The 23,241-nt window shown below is 38.5% G+C and overlaps 1 protein-coding gene across 5 annotated transcripts in view; it reads right to left on the reverse strand.

Annotated features, from left to right (window-relative positions):
- Positions 1-21,098, reverse strand: part of YAF2 (YY1 associated factor 2) — an 83,149-nt gene extending 62,051 nt beyond the window's left edge. For 2 of the 5 annotated variants that reach the window (XR_006819637.1, XM_046012158.1), the window contains exons 1-2: positions 20,645-20,904; positions 20,384-20,509 (exon numbers count right to left, since the gene is read on the reverse strand). Coding sequence is in view for 3 of the 5 variants with exons in the window: in XM_046012158.1 (XP_045868114.1) it covers positions 20,384-20,509; positions 20,645-20,751 (233 nt within the window). In the remaining 2 variants the exon portion in view is untranslated. Of the gene's footprint in view, positions 1-18,257; positions 18,637-20,383; positions 20,510-20,644; positions 20,905-20,935 lie in introns of those variants that run through there. The other 3 variants (XM_046012159.1, XM_046012160.1, XR_006819638.1) reach the window with 2 other exon arrangements.
- Positions 21,099-23,241: the final 2,143 nt, after the last annotated feature.

Consider the following 23,241-nt stretch of genomic DNA (forward strand, 5'->3'; position numbering starts at 1 on the left):
GCATAATCATACCAACATATAAATTATATCTACTAATACTACAAAACCAGGTATTACATTAGACTTACTTTACTAAAGGAAGTTACACAACTTCAAAAGTTGCCAGAAACATTTATACAAATTGCTTTCCATGTGGAAATACCTGATTTTTATAAGCTAGAATTTTACAACTGTTGACAAATCCTAAAATGTAAATACGAGAAAAACAGTATTCATGTTTTTGACTGACATTTGATGGTAAAGGTACTAATACTCAAATTGTTTGGAAGCTAAAGGCGAAGGATGATAGCAGCTAAGATCTACCTCCCTAGAACTCCTGTTTTGGACAGAAGAATTTTTTTTTAAGATTTTATTTATTTATTTGACAGAGAGAGGGCACGCACTAACAGGGGGAGCAGCAGAGGCAGAGGGAGAAGCAGGCTCCCACTGAGCAGGAAGCCGGATGTGGGACTTGATCCCAGGATTCTGGGATCACGACCTTAGCCGAAGGCAGACGCTTAACTGACTGAGCCATCCAGGCACCCTAGTGACTCGTTTCCAAGGAACAGAATTTAGCAGAGTAACAGGATATTACACCCAAAATTAGTTTAGAAAAAGACTGGCTTTCGTTTGGGGGGCTCTCGCTCAGATACCTTGCTTTGGAGTAAACAAGGGGCCATAGTGTGAGCAACCCCATGGAAAAGCCCATGAGGCCAAGAAACTGAGGTCTCTGGCCAACAGCCAGAGTCCTGAGGCCTGCTGACAGCCACATGAGTAACCTGCAAGCAGGTGTTCTAAGTTCTGACAAACACATGAGTAAGTTTGGAAATGGATCCTCCCTCAGTTAAGCTTGAGACCCTGAGCCAGAATCACCTGATAGGCTGCTTCCGAATTCTCGACTCAAAAAAAAAGGGGGGGGGATAAGATATTGATTTGGGGGTAATCTGTTACACAGTACACAAATAGATAACTAATAGAGAAAGCTTTACGTAAGTAATTAGTATTAAGCTAAAAGTGATAAATCAAATGCCAATTAGCTATCTAAATGGGAACTCATAGAGAAATAATACCTATGAATTGATGGGGTCCCAATTTTGATCTGGTTCTTGGTTTTTAGGTCCAAAAATTCAACCTAAAGCTAAAGCAGATACAATTCAATGACAGAATTCTATCAACCAATTTCACCAAACTGATTAGTAAGTCAGAGTATTTCCTTCCAAGTATCAACATATTCGGACAGGGCCAAAGCATTAACAAAGACTTGCATAATGCACAGACTAAGTATATAGTAGCAGCCCTGAAACTGGTTACTGTGTCTACAAATTACTTTTTTTTACTTGAATGATGTTAAGAAGTAGTTAATATAATGAAGACTACATTACCATGACCCCAGAATAAAGTATTCTAGTGACCATCAAATAGCATCTCACTTCCTACCACCTCTTATACTATGCTAAATATTAACCAACTGTCCAGTGTTATAATGCTGTGTGGTTTTTCTTTTACATCATTTTATGTTCTACTCACTCTTCCTAAGAATACCTTAATCACATTAATTGATCTTCAATAATATTTGATCTTTTTTTTTTTTTAAGATTTTATTTGACAGAGAGAGATAAGTAGTCAGAGAGAGAGAGAGAGAGAAGAGGAAGCAGGCTCCCTGCCAAGCAGAGAGCCTGATGCGGAACTCGATGCCAGGACCCCGAGATCATGACCTGAGCTGAAGGCAGAGGCTTAACCCACTGAGCCACCCAGGTGCCCTATTTTGATCTTCCTAATTTAAGAAATACCCCAGGTCCCTTAATTAAGCACATTTTATAAACTGTATCTTAAAATGGTATACTTCCATAGACAGTTAATATCATCTATTCTTTATCTAGTCCAAGGAAACATTTTTCTAATCCTAGTCCAAAATGTCAGGAGCATCATATGTAATACCTTATACACCAACTATAGTTAGTATCCAAGTTAACACACAAAAATAACAGCTAATGGTCCTCTCAATGACAACAATTATGCCAGCATGTCTAAACTTTCTTTACTCTGTAATTGTTTTCTCAACTTTTGATATTAAAATTAATCTGACCAAATTCTAAAGCCTGTATTAATTTTCAAAGCAATTCTTAATAACCATCTGTAAAACGTTTAAGTGCACATTTTCTGTATAAAACTGATTTTATAAAACAATGGCAAATTTTTCTAACATAAATTCCAATACAGTCTGAAGTCAACAGTGATAGTTTTCAAACTACTGCCTATATTCTAAATAATAACTTTGTTATTCAGCACTCATAAAATCTGAATCAACAACTACATCAAACCCAATATACTCCACAGATGACTATTACTTTATGAACCAAACACAGTTTTATGAAAAGTGCTGTGATTTGCTTGGTTAGCTGATCAATAGAGTGCTATGATTCATTCCTTCTGAAAACAGAAGAGCTTCTTTAAACCATACATGCTCCCCCGCACAATTATGCAATTACATTTACTTAGCACTTAAAAAATTCTTGGTACCAAGATGGACCAATTATTTAAATTAAGTCTATTAATTTTTGTACCTATAATGAGGAGCTACCTGTAAAAGTACAGGCTTAATGATAGATTTTACTAAATAATCAGAGCATTCTTCCTTGAGAAAATTAGATTACTAACATAGTTTTACTCATCTCCTGTCAGGACCTATCAATATTAACTTCCTCTATTTAACCTATAGATAGAACTACTATAGCTTTCATGAAAAGCCTAGTACAAGCATTATGCACAATTATTATCTTGTTAAAACTTAAAAATTTTAACACCTATTAAAATAAACATTACACAGAATGCAAGGGAAAAATTAAGATTCTATCTGATGAAAGGCCATTTGACATGGCTCACCTTTTGACATCCTCTCCTTTTGAAAATCTCTTCCCTGTTTCTGTAACATTACACTCCCCTGGGTTTCTTTCTCCCTATTTCCCCTTCTCCTCTAATGCTTTGTCTTGGTGGGACACTCTTCTTCTACCATCACAAAAACATAGTGATGTTTCTCAAGTTTCTGTCTTGGGTTCTCTTTTCTCATGCTATGCAGTCTGCTCTCTCCTTGATCTGTTTTGCCTACTCCCAAAGCTTCAACTTGATCATGTATGCTGATGACTACCAAGTATATATTTATAGCACTATTTTCCTTCATAAACTTGAGCCCCACATAGCCAACTGTCTCACAGATCTTCCCTCTCAGATTTCCCTCAGATACCTGAAGTTCAACAAATCTAAAAGTGAAATACTACCTTTCCCCAAAACTGTCTATCCTCCTATTTCCTATGTCAATGAAAAGCACATTTACAAAGCTGCTTACTTGAGCCAGACTCCTGGGATTCATCTTTGATTCTTCCCTCTCTACAACCCAACTTCCTACCTCCCAGAACCATATCCAGCCACCCATCAAATGCTATAAATTTTCTTCTAAATATATCTAGAATCTATGCATTTCTGTCTCCCACTGGCATTATCCTTGTTCAGGACTAATGTCTCTTGGGTAGACTATTGTAATGGCTTCCACTAAATGGTTTCTCTGCCTCCAGTTCAGATTCAACAAACAAGCAAGCATGACATAAGAATAAAATGCTATTGGTTGTGGTTTAAACGATATATTATACTGATGGCAAAAGAAAACATTTTTTAAGCTGTTGAAAAAGTTGAGAAAGACGATAACTTTAATACAAGTTCTTTTGTCAAGTAAAATGGGCATGATAAAACATATTCTATCCAACTCACAGACTCCTGAAATAAAATGATATAATATAAATGTTCCTTAGAAAGCAAGAAGTGGAAAACAGCTTAAAGCAGCAATCAGATAAATGATAAAGAGCCTTTGCAGTCAAGCATTATCAATACCTATGCAAGACACAGTGTCAGGCACTAGGAATTTTTATTAATATAACTTATATTAATAAACATAATAATTATCATTATTATTAACTAAAAACTATGCTAAGTTCCTTATATCATTTATCACACTGAATCATCACCATAAAGCCATATGGTTATAGGGCTATAAATGGCAAGGTGGAGACTTAAGCTGAAATGTGATTCCAGGACAAATGATACTGCTCTCCAAGAGATTACAATCCTGGAAAGAAGAAAGAAACAGAAACAAAATGATTTCAATATACTATGTAATTACAATCATCACATTTTTGCATAGAATGCTTCAAGAGTAACTGAAAGGACATTCATTCTGGCCTAGAGATAAAGAAATGTTTCTTGAGAGATGATACCTGAGCACTCATAAAAATTAAGAAAGAGGGGCACCTGGGCACTCAGTGGGTTAAAGCCTCTGCCTTAGGCTCAGGTCATGATCCCAGGGTCCTGGGACCAAGTCCCACATCACATCGGGCTCTCTGCTCAGCAGGGAGCCTGCTTCCCTTCCTCTCTCTCTCTGCCTGCCTCTCTGCCTAATTGTGATCTCTGTCTGTCAAATAAATAAATAAAATCTTAAAAAAAAAATTAAGAAAGAAACTGTGAAGGACTGTGGAGTGCAAGGTAGAAGAAACAGCATAATATACCAGAAGACTTAAGTGGCCTAAAAAGATGATCAACGTGCTTTCTGACAATTCAAACCTGGAAAAAGACTTACTCTTTAACTATGGCAAACTATGTTAAAAAATGCTGTTTTTAACTGTTCAATTCTTAAGTCTATAGACACTGCTTACCACTATTGTACTACTAAAGTGCTTTTTATTGTATTATTTTTTTTAAAGGTTTTATTTATTTATTTTACAGACAGACACAGTGAGAGAGGGAACACAAGCAGGGGAAGTAGGAGAGGGAGAAGCAGGTTTCCTGCTGAGCAGGGAGCCCCATGCGCTGCTGGATCCCAGGACCCTGGGATCATGACCTGAGCTGAAGGCAGACACTTAACGATCCCAAGACGCTGCTATCATGACCTGAGTTGAAAGCACACACTTAACGACTGAGCCACCCAGGTGCCCCTAAAGTTAAAACTTTTACTGGTAAGCCCCAATGTTTATGCGACAAGCCACACTAAGTTACTAGTACACAGACACACACCCTGCAGGCACAAATAGGGTAGGAAACAAGAAGAGGGAGGCACATTTTGTTAGAGCATACCTGAACCCACATGCTTGACAAAGGGGACCGTTATACACGTAAATTATATCACCACTCATGTATTTGATTGTTTAAGCTAACATTTATTGAAGACTTACTATATGCTAGGCACTCTGTTAAGTACTTTATAAGAATTATCTCAATTAATCTTCACAACTCTATGAGGTAGGTGCTATTATCAAGTCCATTATATAAACATAAAAACTGAAGCTCAAAAAGTTGATTAACTTTCACAAGGTCACACAGGCAGTAAGTGGTGGGTAGGACAAATATTTAAACCCAAACAATCAAGCTCCAGAGTCCAAAGTCTTCACCACTATAGCACTATAGTACTTAATGGCAGGAAACCCTGAAATCTATCAATCAATCAATCAATCAATCCACTATGCTGAATACACAAAAAAAATTTTAAAAAGAGGTGCCTGGATGGCTCAGTCAGTTAAGCATCTGCCTTTGGCTTGGACCATGATCCCAGGGTCCTGGGATGGAACCCTGCATCAGGCTCCCTGCTCGGCGGGAAGCCTGCTTCTCCCTCTCCCTCTGCCTGTTGCTACTCCCTGCTTGTACTCTCTCTGCCAAATAAATAAATAAAATCTGGAAAGAGGGAGGAATAAAAGGCGTTTCAAGGGAGAAAGTTTCAAATCCACCCACCACTACACTAAACTTATTATTAGCTCATCTTTGAAATGTGAGGATAAGCAGTACAGTTACAACTAACCCAGTCTGTGCTGAACAGAAGAATTTAGTGGTAGAAGACTAAATGGATGGAACAGGGCAGTGGTTTTTTAAAGAAAAAATGTTCTGATAGCAAAATATCTTTCAAAAATAAAAATTAAAAGAAATCCCAATAAATAAAGTGTATAAAAGCACAGATGATATGGTTGAAGTGGAGTGTGGGAGCATGGAGCCCAACTTGCTTGCTCCCAGTGACAAGTAGTAGGATAATTTCATAAGACTTCAGGGCTCCAATCAACACAATTAAAAACTTCTGAGCTCTTCTGAGGGAAGGCTAGCTAATTTCCACTCCCAAGAAACCTCTTACTTGATTCTAACTGGCAAACACATCTTCTCTACTCACTTATTTCCTGAAACCTGCCCTCTCATAGGTTTCCCAAAGTCAGGCCTGAATGAGCTGTATGGGTGAACGAAAGTATGACTGTGTACCAATATCAGAAACAGGGATACGAAGGAGGAAGTGTTAACAGAGAAGGCACTTTTGAACATAAGAGTTCATGACGGAAGTGTTGGCCAGAGAGGAGGCACCATAAACAGAAACAAACCCACCCATACCTGCCTGTACACAAATGAACACCCACACATGCACGTACATGCCTACACACACGTGCACCCCCGAAAGAGTAAAGACCTTTGGAAAATGCAGTTCAAACAGAATGAATATGTTAAAGCCTTGCCCACTTCACTAGCTTATCCTGAAAAAAAACTAGAGCAATGCTTCTCAAATTTTAATGTGCATACTGAATAATCTAGAGATCCTGATGAAATGCAGGTTCTGACTAATAAATCCTTGGTGGGACCTGAGCTTCTACATTTTTATTTATTTAAATACACCCATTGTGGGACTTAAACTCACAACCCTGAGATCAAGAGTCACACACTCCTCAAACTGAGCCAGCCAGCACCCTGAGATTCTGCATTGCCAAAAGCTCCCAGGTGATGTCTTGCCGGTGGTATTTGGACCACCATTCAGTAGCAAGGGTCTACAAAACAGCATGCCCCAACAAGTTCTATATTATAATAGAGAGAGAAAAAAAAAAAAAAAGTCAAGTACGATTGAGAACTCCTCAACGAACTAAGCTAAAACAAGTTCTACTGGAGGACTTCTCAGAACTTTTTATTTATTAAATTCCAAATATAGGATACACCGTATTTTCCAAAATCTTGGGTTTTTTTTTTTGTTGTTGTTTTATTCAAAGAGCATTCCCTAGGACGGGTGTTTGTGAAGCATACCGAAGTCCAGAAAGAATCAAGTCAAGGTGAGAGCTATCTTGGGAAGTCAGAGAACTCCCCTGATTTTTTTTTTTTTTTTTTTTTTATTTGACAGAGAGAGATCACAAGTAGATAGAGAGACAGGCAGAGAGAGAGAGGGGGAAGCAGGCTCCCTGCTGAGCAGAGAGCCTGATGCGGGACTCAATCTCAGGACCCTGAGATGACCTGAGCCGAAGGCAGCGGCTTAACCCACTGAGCCACCCAGGCGCCCCAACTCCCCTGATTTAGAAGTCTCCTCCTTTCTCCCATGCTAAAGAAAGACACCTCAACTTCCACTTTTAAATGCTAATATCCATGGAATTTAAGAAACATCAACTTCCACTTTTAAATGCTAATATCCATGGAATTTAAGAAACAAACATGAACATAGAGGAAGGGAAGGAAAAATAAATTTAAGATAAAAACAGACAGGGAGGGTGTCTGGGTGGCTCAATGGGTTAAGCCTCTGCCTTCGGCTCAGGTCATGATCTAAGGGTCCTGGGATCGAGTCCCGCATCCGGCTCTCTGCTCGGCAGGGAGCCTGCTTCCTCCTCCTCTCTCTCTCTCTCTCTCTGTCTGCCTCTCTGCCTACTTGTGATCTCTCTCTGTCAAATAAATAAGTAAAATCTTTAAATAAATAAATAAAACCCAGACAGGGAGGCAAACCAAAAGAGACTTTTAAAAAAATTTTTTAAATTAACATATAATGTATTATTTGTTGCAGGGGTACAGGTCTGTGATTCATCAGTCTTACACAATTCACAGCACTCACCATACCACATACCATAAGAGACTCTTAACTCTAGAGAAAAAACTGTGGGTTGCTAGTGGGGAAGTGGATGGAGGGGGAGGGGTAATTAGGTGATTGGCATTAAGGAGGGCACTTAATGTAACAAGCGATGCATGTTACATGCAACTGATGAATCACTAACTTTACCCTGAACCTAATAATACACTGTATGTCCACTAAATTCAATTTAAATAAACAAACACTAATATCCACGTTTAAAGAAAGGAAGCACATTTTAAAAGTAGCTATCTCTGGCTGGAGAGATGACAGGCATTCCTATTTTCCTTTTTTTTTTTTTTTAAGATTTGATTTATTTATTCAGAGAGACAACTAGAGAGGGAACACAAGCAGGAGGCGTGGGAGAGGGAGAACAGGCTTGCCGAAGAGCAGGGAGCCCAAGGCGGGGCTAGATCCCAGAAAACTGGGATCACAACCTGAGCTGAAGGCAGGCGCTTAGCGACTGAGCTACCCAGGCACCCCCCTTCTATTTCTTCAGTATCTTCAACGAACAAGTAATACTTTTATCATCAGAATGAGAGTTACTACCTTAAGAAAAAAATAACTCTATCCCCCGTGCTCAGGTTGTTTATAGTTACACTTGAAACAATTACTTTATTCAGATTTACAGAACAGATAAAACAAAAAAGATTTTCTAGTAAAGGAAGAACTGCTGGTGGAGTGAAGGAAATAAAGGAATCAGAACCTCTCAGAATGTAAGCAAGCTAGGAAAAAAAAAAAGCAGCCTAGAAATGAATATTAGTGAGGAGACTTTGGGCACTGGGGAGACCAAAAATAAATAGCAAAAAAGGATGGAAAAAGATGATAGAAGACCAAAACAATTTTGCCTTCTCTGCAAATGTGCCTAGAGCTCTACTTCTTGAGCAATCACCTTGCTGACATTAAATATAAGCTACCTGTGGCTGTTATAGGTTGATCATCCCTAGTACATCCTATAAAGTACGACAGTGTACAGAAGAACCCTAATCAGACTACCAAAACATGTAAAAATGAAATGCTTTAACTCACGTCTAAAAATTGCCAGTGGACTGCACAAACTTTTTATTATTCACACACATTCATATACATACATATAGTCAAATTGGTTATTAATTATACTATTAATGACTTTTATTGTGTCGCCATAAAAGAGGGAAATTATATTCATAGGGATTTTTCTTCTAAGAAATACTATGATATCAAAGAAGTCAGGATACACTGCACAAAAAATGTTACTATAAAAAAATCAACATTTGCACTTCAAAAATACTCATTATTTTGGGGGCTGTCATTCTATACTGCTAGCCCAGTTTTAATATAAATTCTTATATTTGCTATAAGAAGTAGGATTAATATTAGAAATTATCAAGACATACAGCACTAGATCTAGGTATATGAAATCTACAAGAAGAAATCCTTAAGAAGTTACTTGCTAGCAAATCTAAATGTTACTACAGCAAGGTGATTAAAAAGGATTAGAAATCCAAGTATCTGATTCTGACATTAACAAGCTATTGACTTTTAAACAGTTACAATCTTTCCAAGCCTGTTTTCTTACCTGCCAAGAGGATACTAGGATAGAGCCATGAGTTTGAACAAACAGAAAAGACCTCACCCAGCAAATTGCTATGCTTTACCTGGCAGTTCTCAGTATAGCAACAAGAAATCCTCTAAACTGAGCTGAAAATCCCAATCAGGAAGGATTTGCAAACAATGGTGGCCTCAATCTATTTCAAAAGTTTTAATACCAACATTTTTACCCCAAACCCCTCAAGATCTTTCCTCTAAAGACAATCTTCTCCCTCTGCTACTAAGGTTTCAAGTTATAAAAACTAGCCTGTCTCAGGAAATGACTAAACAGCATGGAAGCTCTTGAAAGGTTTCTTCCAGCTCTAAAATTCTCAGTAATTCTGTAATTTCCCATTATTAACAATATTGCAAAATGGAGTGCCTACTGAATCTTCTAGATATTATCATAGATCATGTAACAAAAGTCAGAGATTTTAACAACCATGAAAGCCAATAAACAAAACATGGTCAGTATTCAGTATATACTCGTTAAATGATTTTTAAAATCAGAAGGACATATTTTACATATTTGCAATACCACTAAAATTTCAAGCTATGAAAGATGATTATTTAAGGAAAATGAAAATGTGTATTTTTTTAAAAATCTGTTTCATTAAATCTTGAATGAAAACTTAATACTCCACAAAATGCTAATCTTTCTACCAAAATATACTGGTCCTCTAATACCTTAAAGAAAATAATAAGCAAAGAAGTCTTTCACTGAAATAGAGTTTTATACATCTCTTTATGAGAGACAAAAGGATTGAAAAGATGAACTAGTAGTCAATCTTCATTTCACTCTAGGCTCTAACACTAATTTGTGATTTGATGACCATCTTCCTCTCCTCCACATAAGGTGATCTGATCAGCAAATGGAAGGATATATAGGAAAACATTCTGAACACAGAAAATCACCACCTGAATAAAAAATTTAAAGATACTGCTTTTACTGAATTCCTACCCTCCAGAAACCACCAATAACAAAATTAAATTTGTAGCAATACATTATCAAATATATACCTTAATAGTAATGGCTACCATTTAGTGAGCCACTCTAATGAAGGCTTTTCAGAAATCAACTCATTTCATTTTCTCAACAATGCTTTAAAACAAAGCAAAACAACTGAGTAGCACACTGAAAATCACTGCCAATATAATCAGTAAGATAGCTAAGAAAGATGTTAAATTCAGTTCCATTATAAAATTATTCTATTCTCAAAAAAGATGGTTTCTGGGATTATTAACTATTTAATATATATACATTCAACAATCTATACCATCCTACGTAAATTTGTCACAGGCAAATAATTTTAGTTATCTGCAATCTTACTTCAATTATATGACAATTATCATCTTAAAAACAGCAGTTCCTTTTTAAAATACTCACATCTGTATACACATAGACCTATACAGGAAGAAAAAGAGGGTGTTTTACCTAATAGTGACATGGGAGTTTCATTTGGCCTAAATTTCTTAAGAGAAAGCTAACTGATCGAACTGGAAATTGGCCATGATGTTAGGACACACTTAACCAAAAGGGCCTGACTCATAATGACTACAGCAATAACTGATTTCCTTCTTAACTTGAGCACAGTACTTCTCCAAAAACTAGGACCATGTTGGAAAATTAATTCTAAATTCCTTCTTCTTCCTACTCATTAGCAAATACCATTTATCTATCTTTCTTAGAATTCAAACTCTCTGAGTATGGAACTGGGTCTCATCCACGATCCTAGAGTCCTAGCATAATTCCTGGCATATGGTATGTTTTCATGAGGCATAGGCAGAATTCTAGAATTTTGTTCATGACCATTTACTTCTGATAATTCACACATGCATACATGAGAGTTCTTTTCCAAATGACTTACACAACCTGTATCAGAATTACTTCTTCAAAGCTTATATATTTTAAAAAATTACAATTTTTCCTTTCTAGTATGTATAGTCCTCTTTCAACAAACTTTTCCTGAACACCTATTATTTCCCAGGTACTTTGTCAAGTATCTTTGAAAAAGGTAACGAAAAGCTCATAGTTCCCTTAAACTCATCAAGAGAGTAAATGCATACATGTAGTATAACTCTAATATGCTAAATAATATGAAGATAAGCATCATAAACTGAGGGACCATTCAGATTCTAAAATGAGAATACAGCTACTCTCACAACTTTAACCAAAGAGCCACCCTCCTCTCTCTGGATAATTTGTCCTCTTAGAATATTCAGCTTCATGAGAAAGACAAAAATCAAGCCTAAAATTTATAAAGAAGCGCTAAAGCTTGATGAAGATCACAATCAGAGGTATGCACAAAAGACAAAGGAAGGCATGTTTCGGTTGGGTCAAAGAAAACAGAGACATGAACTACATTTTGAAGAATAAGCTGTTACCTCGGTAGGCAAAACGGTAACAGAACTGTAAAAAATATCAGCAAGTGATCCTGGTAGTCTGACTCTGGACAACTGGAAATAGTAAAGAAGCACAAAATGAGGGAAAATTCCATTATTTCTTTAATGTCTGCCTAATTTCTACAGTTGTATATGTGTCTGCTAATTTATATAATTGATTCATCTTTAAAAGTAACAAGTTCATAGATAAAAGATTATCTCAATCACATAAAGTAAAAATTAGTTCCATTTTAATTATAATTAAATTTAATTTGTTAACTTTAAACTATAAATTCAAACAAATGCAAAATCTGAATTCTAAACTATTTTTCCATTAAATGATCTCAAATACACAAATCTATGTTTGGCATATTCTAGTTTTGGACAAGCCCTCAATATCAACTATCTAACTTTTAAAATCACCCAACAGGGGACGCCTGGGTGGCTCAGTGGGTTAAGCCGCTGCCTTCAGCTCGGGTCATGATCCCAGGGTCCTGGGATCGAGTCCCGTATGGTCTCCTTGCTCGGCAGGGAGCCTGCTTCTCTCTCCACCTCTGCCTGCCTGTGTGCTCTCTCTCTCTCTCCTTCTCTCTGATAAATAAAATAAAATATTAAAAAAAAAAATCACCCAACAGAAAATCTAAAATTTAGTCAAGGAATAAAATATATTTCATAATACAGTGTACTCTTTCATTACTTCAGTAGTTTAGTTAAATACTTCCCATTTTTAGCCATGCTACACAAATTTCAAAAATCTGAACAAGACCTATATAAGTGTTATGAGATAAGAATAATAAGCAACTTTCTAAAGTTATACCATAAAAATGCTAAGGTATTCATGCACATTATCATCCTTGAAATATGAAACTAATATATTGTTATATGTGAAATTAAAAATGGTAAAGTTAAAAATGTTTCAGAACTGAGATGCAAATTATTATTTTTTTACTTGCACACATACATGTTTTTTAAGTATATGACAAAAATATAGTAACAGAAAAAAGTACATAGAAGAGATGCAATAGTTCTTTACGTTAATTCTTCAAAATAACCACATATTGTGTTATAACATTACTATGTTATAAAAATACTATTTCCATGTTTAAAGACAAAGATATGAAGATTCAGGGCCACTCATCTCAGTTACTAGTCTACTGTAAACACTTGTTTTGAATCAAATAATAGCAACAAAATACAAGACAAAATTGTGAAATAGTTTTAAAAAGTAATGCTAAAGTATACACCTACAATTTATAAACAAAATAGTCTGATAACATTTACATAGTCCTAAAAGTTATTGGGGGGTGCCTGCGTGGCTCAGTCAGAAGAAGGTGTGACTCTTGATCCCAGGGTCCTGAGTTCAAGCCCCATGCTGGGTATAGAGATTACTCAAAATAAATAAATAAACTTTAAAAAAAAGTTATTAGAAAAGCAATGCTAGGTGTCAAACAGCAAGAGTAAAATTTAAAGGAACGTTAGCTGAAAAAGTTTAAGTGCCTATAATATTCCAACTACTTTTCTAGCCTCTGGGGATACCAACTAGGGTAAGACTGCCCAGAAAGGCAGATAAACATCTAGATGATATTACTACAACATGGTGATTCTCTAGCAATAACTACATATACATTTACATAGATTGATCAATATAACAGTTGGGGTGGGCAGGCTGTAACCCAAAAGGATTTAAGAAGGGCCATTTGATGAAAACACTTCAGTGCTGATGCAGCATTAGATTGGTTGGGATTTGCAGCAGGAAACAAAAGTAGGAAGGCGGTTCAGAGATAATACAGCTTTGAATACCACACTCAGGATCTCAACCTTTAGTCAATGAAGAGATCTTTATTCACTGGAGAGAGCTCGCTCTCTCTCTCTCACTTTTTTTTTTTTTTTTTTTTTAAATAAAGTGACCTGCATAGTCACATAGTTTCAAAACCATACTGAAGATAATGTTAGCAGCATTGTGGAGAAGAGACCAATTTGTCATAATTCAGGAGAGAAATGACAAAGGCTACTAAACTATAGCAACATAAACTAGAAAAAGGACAGATATGAGAGACAATCCAAAGACAGGACATGGGAGATGATAAGTTAGAATCAAAGTGGAGACAATGATAGTTTCTGGCTTAGATTCCAGATAGTTTATGCCACGTACAAAGTGAAGTATATAGAGAAGAAGACACCTTCAGCGCGTAGAAACTGATTTCAGAGATCTACAAGGAAAACTAGGAATAAGCTGTGTTAGAGACATCAAAAAGGGAGAATTTCAGTTAAAAAAAAAAAAGGCTAGCAACATCAAATACTATGGAGGTGACATGGAAAGAAGAGTGAGATTAGGCCACTGAGTTTAACAAGCAGGTCACTAGGTTATCAGGGAGATCTTACTCAACAAAGGATCAATGAAAGGAAAAGAATGCCTGCTGAAATAAATCTGTTGGATTGTAGAAACCTAAGCTAGCAAGCCCTACACCAGCAGTTCATAAACTTTTTGGTCTCAGGCTCTCTGTACACTCTCAAGGTCAAAAGAGCTTTTGTTTATGTATGTCTTATCTAGCAAGAAAGAAATTACTGTATTAGAAATAAAAACAACTAAAATTTTAATATATATTAGTTTATTAAAAAATAAAAAGCACATTTTAATATAAATATTTTTATTTTAAAAACCTTGTATTTTCCAAAACAAAAGTAATTAATTCTGTGTGAGGAGTAGTACTTGCATACTTTTGCAAACCTCTAATATCTGGCTTAACAGAAGACATCTGGAATGTCATATCTACTTCTGCATTCAATTTGTTGTAGTAGGTTGGTTCAGTTCAAGAATATGAAGGAAATGTGGACCCCTACAAGTAGGTAGTTGAATAGGGAGTTATTTTAATAGCCTTTTTCTGAAAACACACAAGTAGTTATTTCTCAAAGGTTAATTGCAATGTGACAATGTGAAACCACAACAACAAACTTTTCATGGTAGTCCCTTAAAATCTATTCGTTTATTTTGTACTTTAAATGAATTATCTACATGTGGTTTTGTAACATCATACATTATTAGAAAATACTGGTTCACTGAGTTATGCAAATCTTCCAAATACAACAAATTTCATGATAAAATATCAGATATTACGTTCATTGATATCACCACCTATTTCATCTTTAAAATACTAGGAACTATCACAGTTACACATTTTCAAAAACTCTACTTTTCACTTGAAAGCTCAATTTTTATCATTGGAAACAAATACTATCAATTGTTTTCCTCGACGTGACAGACTATGTTCATTTTCAGGAAAATATGTGCTACGTACCTGAGTCTGAATAGCCACAGTTTGCCAGGCATTCTTTGAAGTAAAAATGATGTTCTATGAAAAAAGCAGCTAATTCTGCTTGCAGCTCAAACTACTACACAAATGCTTCCCCTTGAATCAACCACTATATTCTGGTATGCAACAGAAGTCCTTTACTTGTAACTTCCCAGTTCATCAAACAGTATTAAAAAAAACATGAAACTTCCTAAAATTAGTAACTTTTACTGCTTCAGCAGAATACATTCTTAAGTGAAACTAGCGTTATTTTTACTTCACATGCATAGCGGTGAAGATAATGATGAATATAGATAGCGATTTGTTACCACTGCTTTCGCTCATGCTAAGGGCCCAGCAGTTTCACCCACCCTTGCCTTTGTACCACCACTGCAGTGTCGACACAGAAAAAAAGGGAAGTAACATTTTAACATGATTATGAAAACAGTTTAGACCTTACAGACTCCCTTAAATGGGTCTCAGGGATCCCCAGGGTTCCTCGGATCACACTTTTTGAAAACCACTAATCCAACCGCTAATCACTTTAGGAATTTCTCTGTAAATAATGAATTCCTGGGCACCTGATGGGTCAGTCGTTAAATGGCTGCCTTCAGCTCAGGTCATGATCTCAGGGTCCTAGGATCAAGCCCCACATCTGGCTCCCTGCTCGGCTGGAAGCCTGCTTCTCCCTCTCCCATTCACTCTGCTTTTGTTCCCTCTCTCACTGTCTCTCTCTCTGTCAAATAAAGTAATAAAATCTTTAAAAAAAAAAAATAATGAATTCCTGTGCTTACTCTAACCCAAGATATAAAGAGGAAAACCAACCAACCAAGCGCCTAGAATAAAAAGACTCTCTCAACAACAACAGCTGTGTAGTAGCTGGAAAGCCTCCTCAGACAGATAAGAGAGATTGGGGAATTCTGCATTTCTGAAAAACAAACTGACCTAGATGGCCCTCAATTTTTTCTCCCATTCCTACATCAAGAGTAGGAGAATCTGCAGCAAACCTCAAATTAGAAGACAAAAAGCAACTATGATAACAATAATACTGAAAAGATTTTTTATCAGATAGTTGGGTTTTTTTTTAGATTTCATCAAAATGTAAATCTTAAACAATTTACTTCCATTTTACAGAAGCTGAAATAATGTACCTTTTTACCAGCAGTCAGATCCTAAATATTACTGTGTTCAGTTACAAACACATTTTTTAAAAAATTTTAACGTATGTTTTAAAGATTTTATTTATTCATGTGCACACCCGCACACAAGCAGGCCCCCGCTGAGCAGGCAGCCTGATGTGGGACTCAATCCCAGGACCCTGGGATCACAATCTGAGCAAAAGGCAAATGCCGAGCCAACTGAGCCACCCAGGTGTCCCAATACTACTTTTTTTAAAATGAGAAAATCTCAACCTCTTTAACGTATACATAAAGATTTACTAATATTACTTCATGTATGGTATTTGATACTATTCAAAGTATTTCTGATTTGACAACAAAATCATAAAATTTTGCAAAGGAAACAAAGAAACATCTATTTGCTCACCATTGTATGTCCAATACCTAGCTCAACCCTTATATAAACTAAGATGTTCAGTTAACACTGCTGAACATTGAAGTAGTTGAAATGGTTCAGAACACAGGTGGCCAGACATCTAGTACAACTAACTAGTGCTCTTTCTCCCATGTGAAATCTTTTTCATTGTTCTCTAAAACAACATCTCTAAAAAACCTAAAGGAACTGTTGCAACTTAACTGGAAAAGATAAACATTACCTGTTATACTTTAAATTACACCTGAAAAGTCCACTATAGACTAGGTGTTTTATATGTTCTCACTGAGATCACATTTTAAAATCGAAACAAACTGCTTCATCATTCTTTTTTAAATATCTGCCACCTGTAATTTCCATTCCTATATGAAGAAGTGGCAGTTAAGATACCATTTTAATTCAATCATTATACATTGATTGTACTACCCTTATTCACACTATAGTAAATTTTCTCTGATGATTTAGAATGGTTCTTAATTTTCTAACATTTCTGAGGTTTATATGTGAGACATTTCTTCTATATAAAAACTTGAGGTAAAAAGATGAAGGAGCCTGTTAGTACCTTTGATAGTAATTTGTCACCGTAGCTTTTTCTTTTTTAAATGTTTCCTGTCAGTATGACATTTATCATTGCTTCTCTCATAAGAGCACAATGTAGAAAACTTCAGGTACTTGAACTATCTAGTTATTTAGATTCTGGATAAAAAAAGAGATTAATCAAATTTAAACTACTTAAGGCCAGCAAGCACAAACTGAAATTTAATCATAGAAATGGCATTAATTTAAAGAATATAACTGATCAATTTAGGAACTGAAGCTACTTCAAATCATGTTTCATTTTAAAATGCTACTATGAATATGACCTCATTTCACTGCATAATTATTCTGCAGAAAATCGTGACCTACCAAGGATATAGCCAAAAAAGGGGGGAGGGGAGTCTTCTGTTGAAATATAAAGGATTTGAACTCGATATTCCTTAAAGAAAAAACTGCCAGTAAAGACTTTGGAAGGAAACCATGGACTCCGTCTTCTCTGGAGATTTAAAAAGAAAAGACTTTTCAAATGTCTATAATGGCTGAGACTTGGCCTCACATTTGGCAACTTCCAGACAAAATCAGTTCAAAGGTCAGTGTGACCCAAGCAATACAAGTCCCTTAGGTCAGTCACGCAAACAAGTCATTAGCAAACTACATCTCCTGTTCTGCCGCTATCCAGGCCCTGCTTTGAGAATCACAAACCTCACACATGAAATTACCCTAACTGCTAATTAACATGTCAGTTGTATAGAATTATTTCTTCTAGCTCCTGAAGCTTTTGCTTCTCACTAGTGTTCTGCAATCCTGTTTTTCTAACATTACCAGAGAGGGAAATATTTTGTGGTGAAGTCAATATCTGTCCTATTAACAATGCCTTGTTCCAATATTCTATCTAAACATGGATTCCACTCTGAATTGCAGAAACAGTGGCAGGAAAATAACAGATAACACAGAAATTAGAGCTCTTAGGTTTAACTTAGGGCCAAAAATCAAAAGAGAAGAGACAATTCAGAGAGAAGAAGGAAGAAGCTGAGAGGGTCGTACTGTAGAACACTTACTTTTAGGAACAGAGTGTCCCTTAGACTTCTGGTGAGTTGCCCAGAGCCTCTTCAGTTTCAATCCAAATGACAATGCTTCTCTGAGTCCTCCTCAAGTAATGTTTCCACCACTAAAAATTGGATCTACAAGAGCTCAGAGGTACTGGTAAAAAATTATCAGGGGCCCCCATGTGGGCCTCAAGCCTCTTTTAAACTAGGCCCACTTCTCTGTCCTGGGCCAACTCCCCTGTGCACTCTATTCCTTCTTCTTCCAGGTGCCAGGTATTCAGCCTGTTTCTTCTCTTCTGAGCTTTCACCACCTACTCTATTTCTTAGGGTTCCTCTAACCCCAAGACTGGCTGTGGAGTAGGACAACAGCTTCCCCCCTTCCTTGCTGTCCCTGCAAATAAACATATAGGCTCTTCTAGTTTCGGTATTTTTTCTAATGGCTATAAGAAAATAGAGAGGGAACAACAAAAAGCAACAACATCGTACCAGAGGTTAAGACTGTAATAATTGTCTCCACTTTAAAGTTCCTGCCTCCAAAAACCATTTTCTAAAAATTGCTGGAGTGTTTTAAGACGTACAAAGTACTAACATGGATATACAAACATATTCTCAACCAAATCCAACCTTATATAAAGATATATTCCACTTTTCAAAACACTTAAATCACGGGTCCAAAAATAGTTGCCACATTCACTTCAGCAAATAAGTGCTTTTCTTTCTTTTTAGAATGGACTATTATATTCCGTTGAATTTAGAAGATGTCTTAAAGTCTGCTTCTTAAAGGATATCATGAAAAATGCTCAATACATTTTATCCAATGTAAACGAAAATTAATGTAAAAAAAGCATATTATGATCCACAAAAAGGTACGTCAAAAGCAGCTAGCTTAACTAAACAAATCTTAAAATTTAAATTATTGCCAACCACTTGTCTCTACATTTTAAAAACTTAATAAATTGTTGTAAACGGTGTTTAAAAATCTGGATATCTCATTTTTAGCAATCTAACTTTTACAGAATCTGATGTCAATATTGAGTAGCCCTTTTTTGAAAGCAACAGTATATCACATCAGTACAGGTACACTCTTTTGAGAGCATAGTTTCTAACAGGCTTTCTAATATCAAAATACATGATATCTAAATATTAGGCTATATATATGACTCTCTTATATCAGCTTGGGGGTGGGAGGACAGAAATGGATGAACTGGTTTGTTTTTGTTTTAAATAAACTGAATAAATTTTAAAAATAAAACTTAAATTTCCCCCCCAAAATATATATTAGGCTATAAATCACATGATTATAATAAATTAAAGGCTACTTTCCTATAAAGGCGAAGGAACTTTGTAACCAAGTATTGGCAGATCAAGAATGTCAGATTTCGAATTTCCTGTATGATTTTCTTTATCCACTTAATTCACATAAGTGGTTTTTTAAAAAGACTGAGCTATTATAATGTAAGCCTACAATAAAATAAAGACTGAAAATAGGCAGAGACCATTTCGTCTCATTTGTATAGTCTAATAGATTGCCATTTAATCAAACTAAAAATATTCAGATACTTTCAGTGAAAATGTGTCCCTGTGACTGGGCTCACCTCCAACTATTTATAAAATCTTAGAGAATAAGAATAAAAATACTAACCAAAATCCTGATCTGACCCTTCCATACGTCTATATTTAAAAAAAAGGAAGATGAACCTATCGTATATTCTATAACCAGATACTTTTTTTTTTGAGGAACGAAATTAAATTACATCTTCTGCTTCCACAGAGGATTTCATGGTTTTTCTTTGATTGCTACACACTAACACAACAATGCAGCCCACATTATTATAACCGGAATGGGGGGAGGCATTATACCCAGCAATACGAATTAAATCGCAGTAGCTAATGTCTCTCTTAAATAATTTATTCTCTTTTGGCAGCAAATACCGTTACGGCCTTTTCAATGACCCCTCACCACAAACCATCGCTCGGGTCGCGATCAATCCGACCCAGTTCCTATCACGGCCACCACCTCGGTCTCGCCTCCTCCCGCCCAGTCTGCGAGTGTCACGCGAGGGGGCGGCAGCCGCAGGGGCGTCCTCTGCGCCGCGACCCGGGCGGCCAACGGCGCGCGGGGCAGGCCCGGGACTCACCGGGTGGAGGTGCCCTTCCGCACATCGCACATCATGCACTTGAAGGCCTCGGCGCTGTTCCGGAAGGTGCAGACGCTACAGTCCCAGTAACCCTCATCCGAGGACGGCTTCGGCTGCCGCTTCGGCCTGCAGGACACAACCCGGACACGACGCGGCGCGGGGTCACCAGCAGGCCGCGCCCGGCGCCCGGGGCCCGCGGCCGCCCCCGCCCCGCCCCCCGCCCCAATTCCGCGACCCCCGCCCCGCGGGCCCCCGGCGCACCGCGCTCCGGCTCGGAGTGGGAGAGAAGTCAGGAAGGGGGAGGGCGCGGGTGCGGCCGCAGTCGCCGCCGCTCTGACACCCGGGGCTACCGCTCCGGCCGCCGCCATCGCGGCTCCATTGTGGGGCGGCCGGCGCCGGCCCCTCACGCGGCAGCGCTAGCGCAGCAGCGGCGCCGGCGCCGCCCCCGTTCTGGCCCCGCTGCCCGGGCGGCAAGCGAGACGGCCGCCCGAAGCTCGGCGCGAGGGCCCCGCCGCCTGCACAGTCCGGGCCCGGGGGCCCGGGCGCTGTTACCTGGTCGGGCTCTTCTTGTCTCCCATGGCTTGGCTACAAACGCACGCCGAGAGTCGCCGCCGCAGCCGCTCTGTTTGTCAATAAGGAGGATAATAAGCCGGGCGGAAGCGGGCGGGGGAGGAGGGAGGAGGGGGCGGGGAAGGCCGCACCGCCGAGCTCCGGAGCCGCCGCCGGATCCCACGCAGCCTCCAGCTGTCGGGGAAACTCCTGCCTGGGCGCACGTGACCCGCGCCGGCCAACCAGCGGCGGCGCCGGAGACTTCAAACGCGGCCAGCGCGGCCCAGCACCCGCGGCGAGTTCGCGGGCGGCGTGGGGGTGGCAGCTGCAGCCTCTCCGCCCGGTTCTCCGCGCTTCCCCACCACCTCCCGGGCTGGCGGGAGTGGCCATCCGCTCCCGAGCCCTTCTGGCAGGGGTTGCTCAGTTCTCCTGCGGGAAGTGTGCTCCCAGGTGGGGCTGGCAATCGGAGGTCAGCCGGGCTGGGGAGGAGTGCCCGGCCGCGGTCTCCAGGTAGAACCGCTTTCCCGGCCTCGGGGGTCCTTGGCTCCTCAGACTCAGCCCGAGGGATACCTGGGGGAAGGCGGGAACCGATATTGAGCGCCATTGCTAGGTGCCTTAAAATACTGATTTTATACGCAAATCTCTACCGAGAAGGTATTGTCGCCCTTAATTTAGAGGAAACGAAACCGAGACTCAAGAGGTTAGGTAACTTCTGCGTTATATAACTAGAAGATGGCAAAGCCAGGAATTTAACCTTGGTTTTAATTCCAAATGCACTCCTTTGCCCCCCCCCCCGCAAAGTACTCTACAGTAGCTGCTTAAAAACAAAAAACTCATAAGGCCCCCCTTTTTTTTAAATAACGAGTTTACATATTCCCTGAATGCTATCTGTTGACTAACAGAAGAACATCTTTCTCCCAAGTCTTATTACCTTATTACCTCAGATGCCTCATCTCATACTAGACTCTGGCAATAACTTTCTAACGGGTCCCGGAAGCTCCACCCACCCCCATCCCCAATCCATTCGGTAATCTACAACCAGATTAAAAATAAAATACTGACAACATCAGGCTACCACTCTGATCCAGTATTTTGCTAAGGCTCTCAAACACCATAGCTTGGCAATCAAGGATCCCTCTTTATCCCTACCTCCCTATCCGACTCCCCATCAGAAAAGCTGCCTCCTGGCAAACAGCAGATGAAACTCATGTATTCCTTTCCCGAAACTCTTCCTTCACCCACATGGCTGGTTTCTACATAAAATATTTTCCTCTACTCTCAATTTGTAGTGCTTCTACCCATATTTCTAGTTTCACAGAAAGTCCAAATTCCTATAAAATAGTAATCTTAAAAACTGAAAGAATCTTTTTTTTTAAGATTTTATTTAGTTATTTGACAGACAGGGATCACTAGTAGGCAGAGAGGGAGGCAGAGAGAGAGGAGGAAGCGGATCCCTGCTGAGCAGAGCCCCATGTGGGGCTCCATCCCAGGACCCTGAGAGCATGACCTGAGCAGAAGGCAGAGGCTTTAACCCACTGAGCCACCCAGGCGCCCCCAAACTGAAAGAATCTTAATGCACTCTAAAGGAACTAGTAAAGTCAGAATTCCCAGGTTCTCAGCCCCTTCACTGAAGGACCTTGGAGACTGTGCTTAAGCTCTGTAATTCTCAACTTCTTCATCTGCAAATTGGTATCTGTAATTATTATGAGGTTATGTGATTAATAATAAAATAGCTAACGTTTTTTAGCCTTATATGCCAGGCGCTTTGTAAATCTCTTGCCTTATGTTTAAAGGACTCCCAAGTATTACACAAATATTCTCACCAACTAGCCTGTCCTTTAATTTACAAGGCAAGGAATTTAAGGGCCAGGTTAAATGGTTTTTCTTTAATGAAAGGGCCAGGATTAGAGCTCAGATATCTTATTTGTCTTTTACTAAACCATTGTTTCTGATTAACCAAATCACCCCAATTTACAGGGGTCCCTGAACTCACTGCACCATCTGTACTTTTTGAAAGTGTCACTTATCCAGGCTCCGACCTCAACTTGGAAACTATGAGAAATATGGTTGAGAAAAGCAAACAAGAAGAGATCTAAGGCCTAGTCTTCAATCTTTCAGTAATACAATGCGTAAACTTAGGTAAGTCACTTCCAATTTTCCATCTATAAAATAAAAGAGTTAAACCTATAACTTTAAGGTCCCTTCCAAGTCTAAGTCATTACGATGTTTTAAAATTCCTCAACCATATGGATAAGGAGACTGGCAGGAACCAGTCTACTTGCAAAAGAGATGGCAACAATGTATTTTTA

Source organism: Meles meles, chromosome 7, assembly GCF_922984935.1.
Source record: "Meles meles chromosome 7, mMelMel3.1 paternal haplotype, whole genome shotgun sequence".
Classification (NCBI taxonomy): domain Eukaryota; kingdom Metazoa; phylum Chordata; class Mammalia; order Carnivora; family Mustelidae; genus Meles; species Meles meles.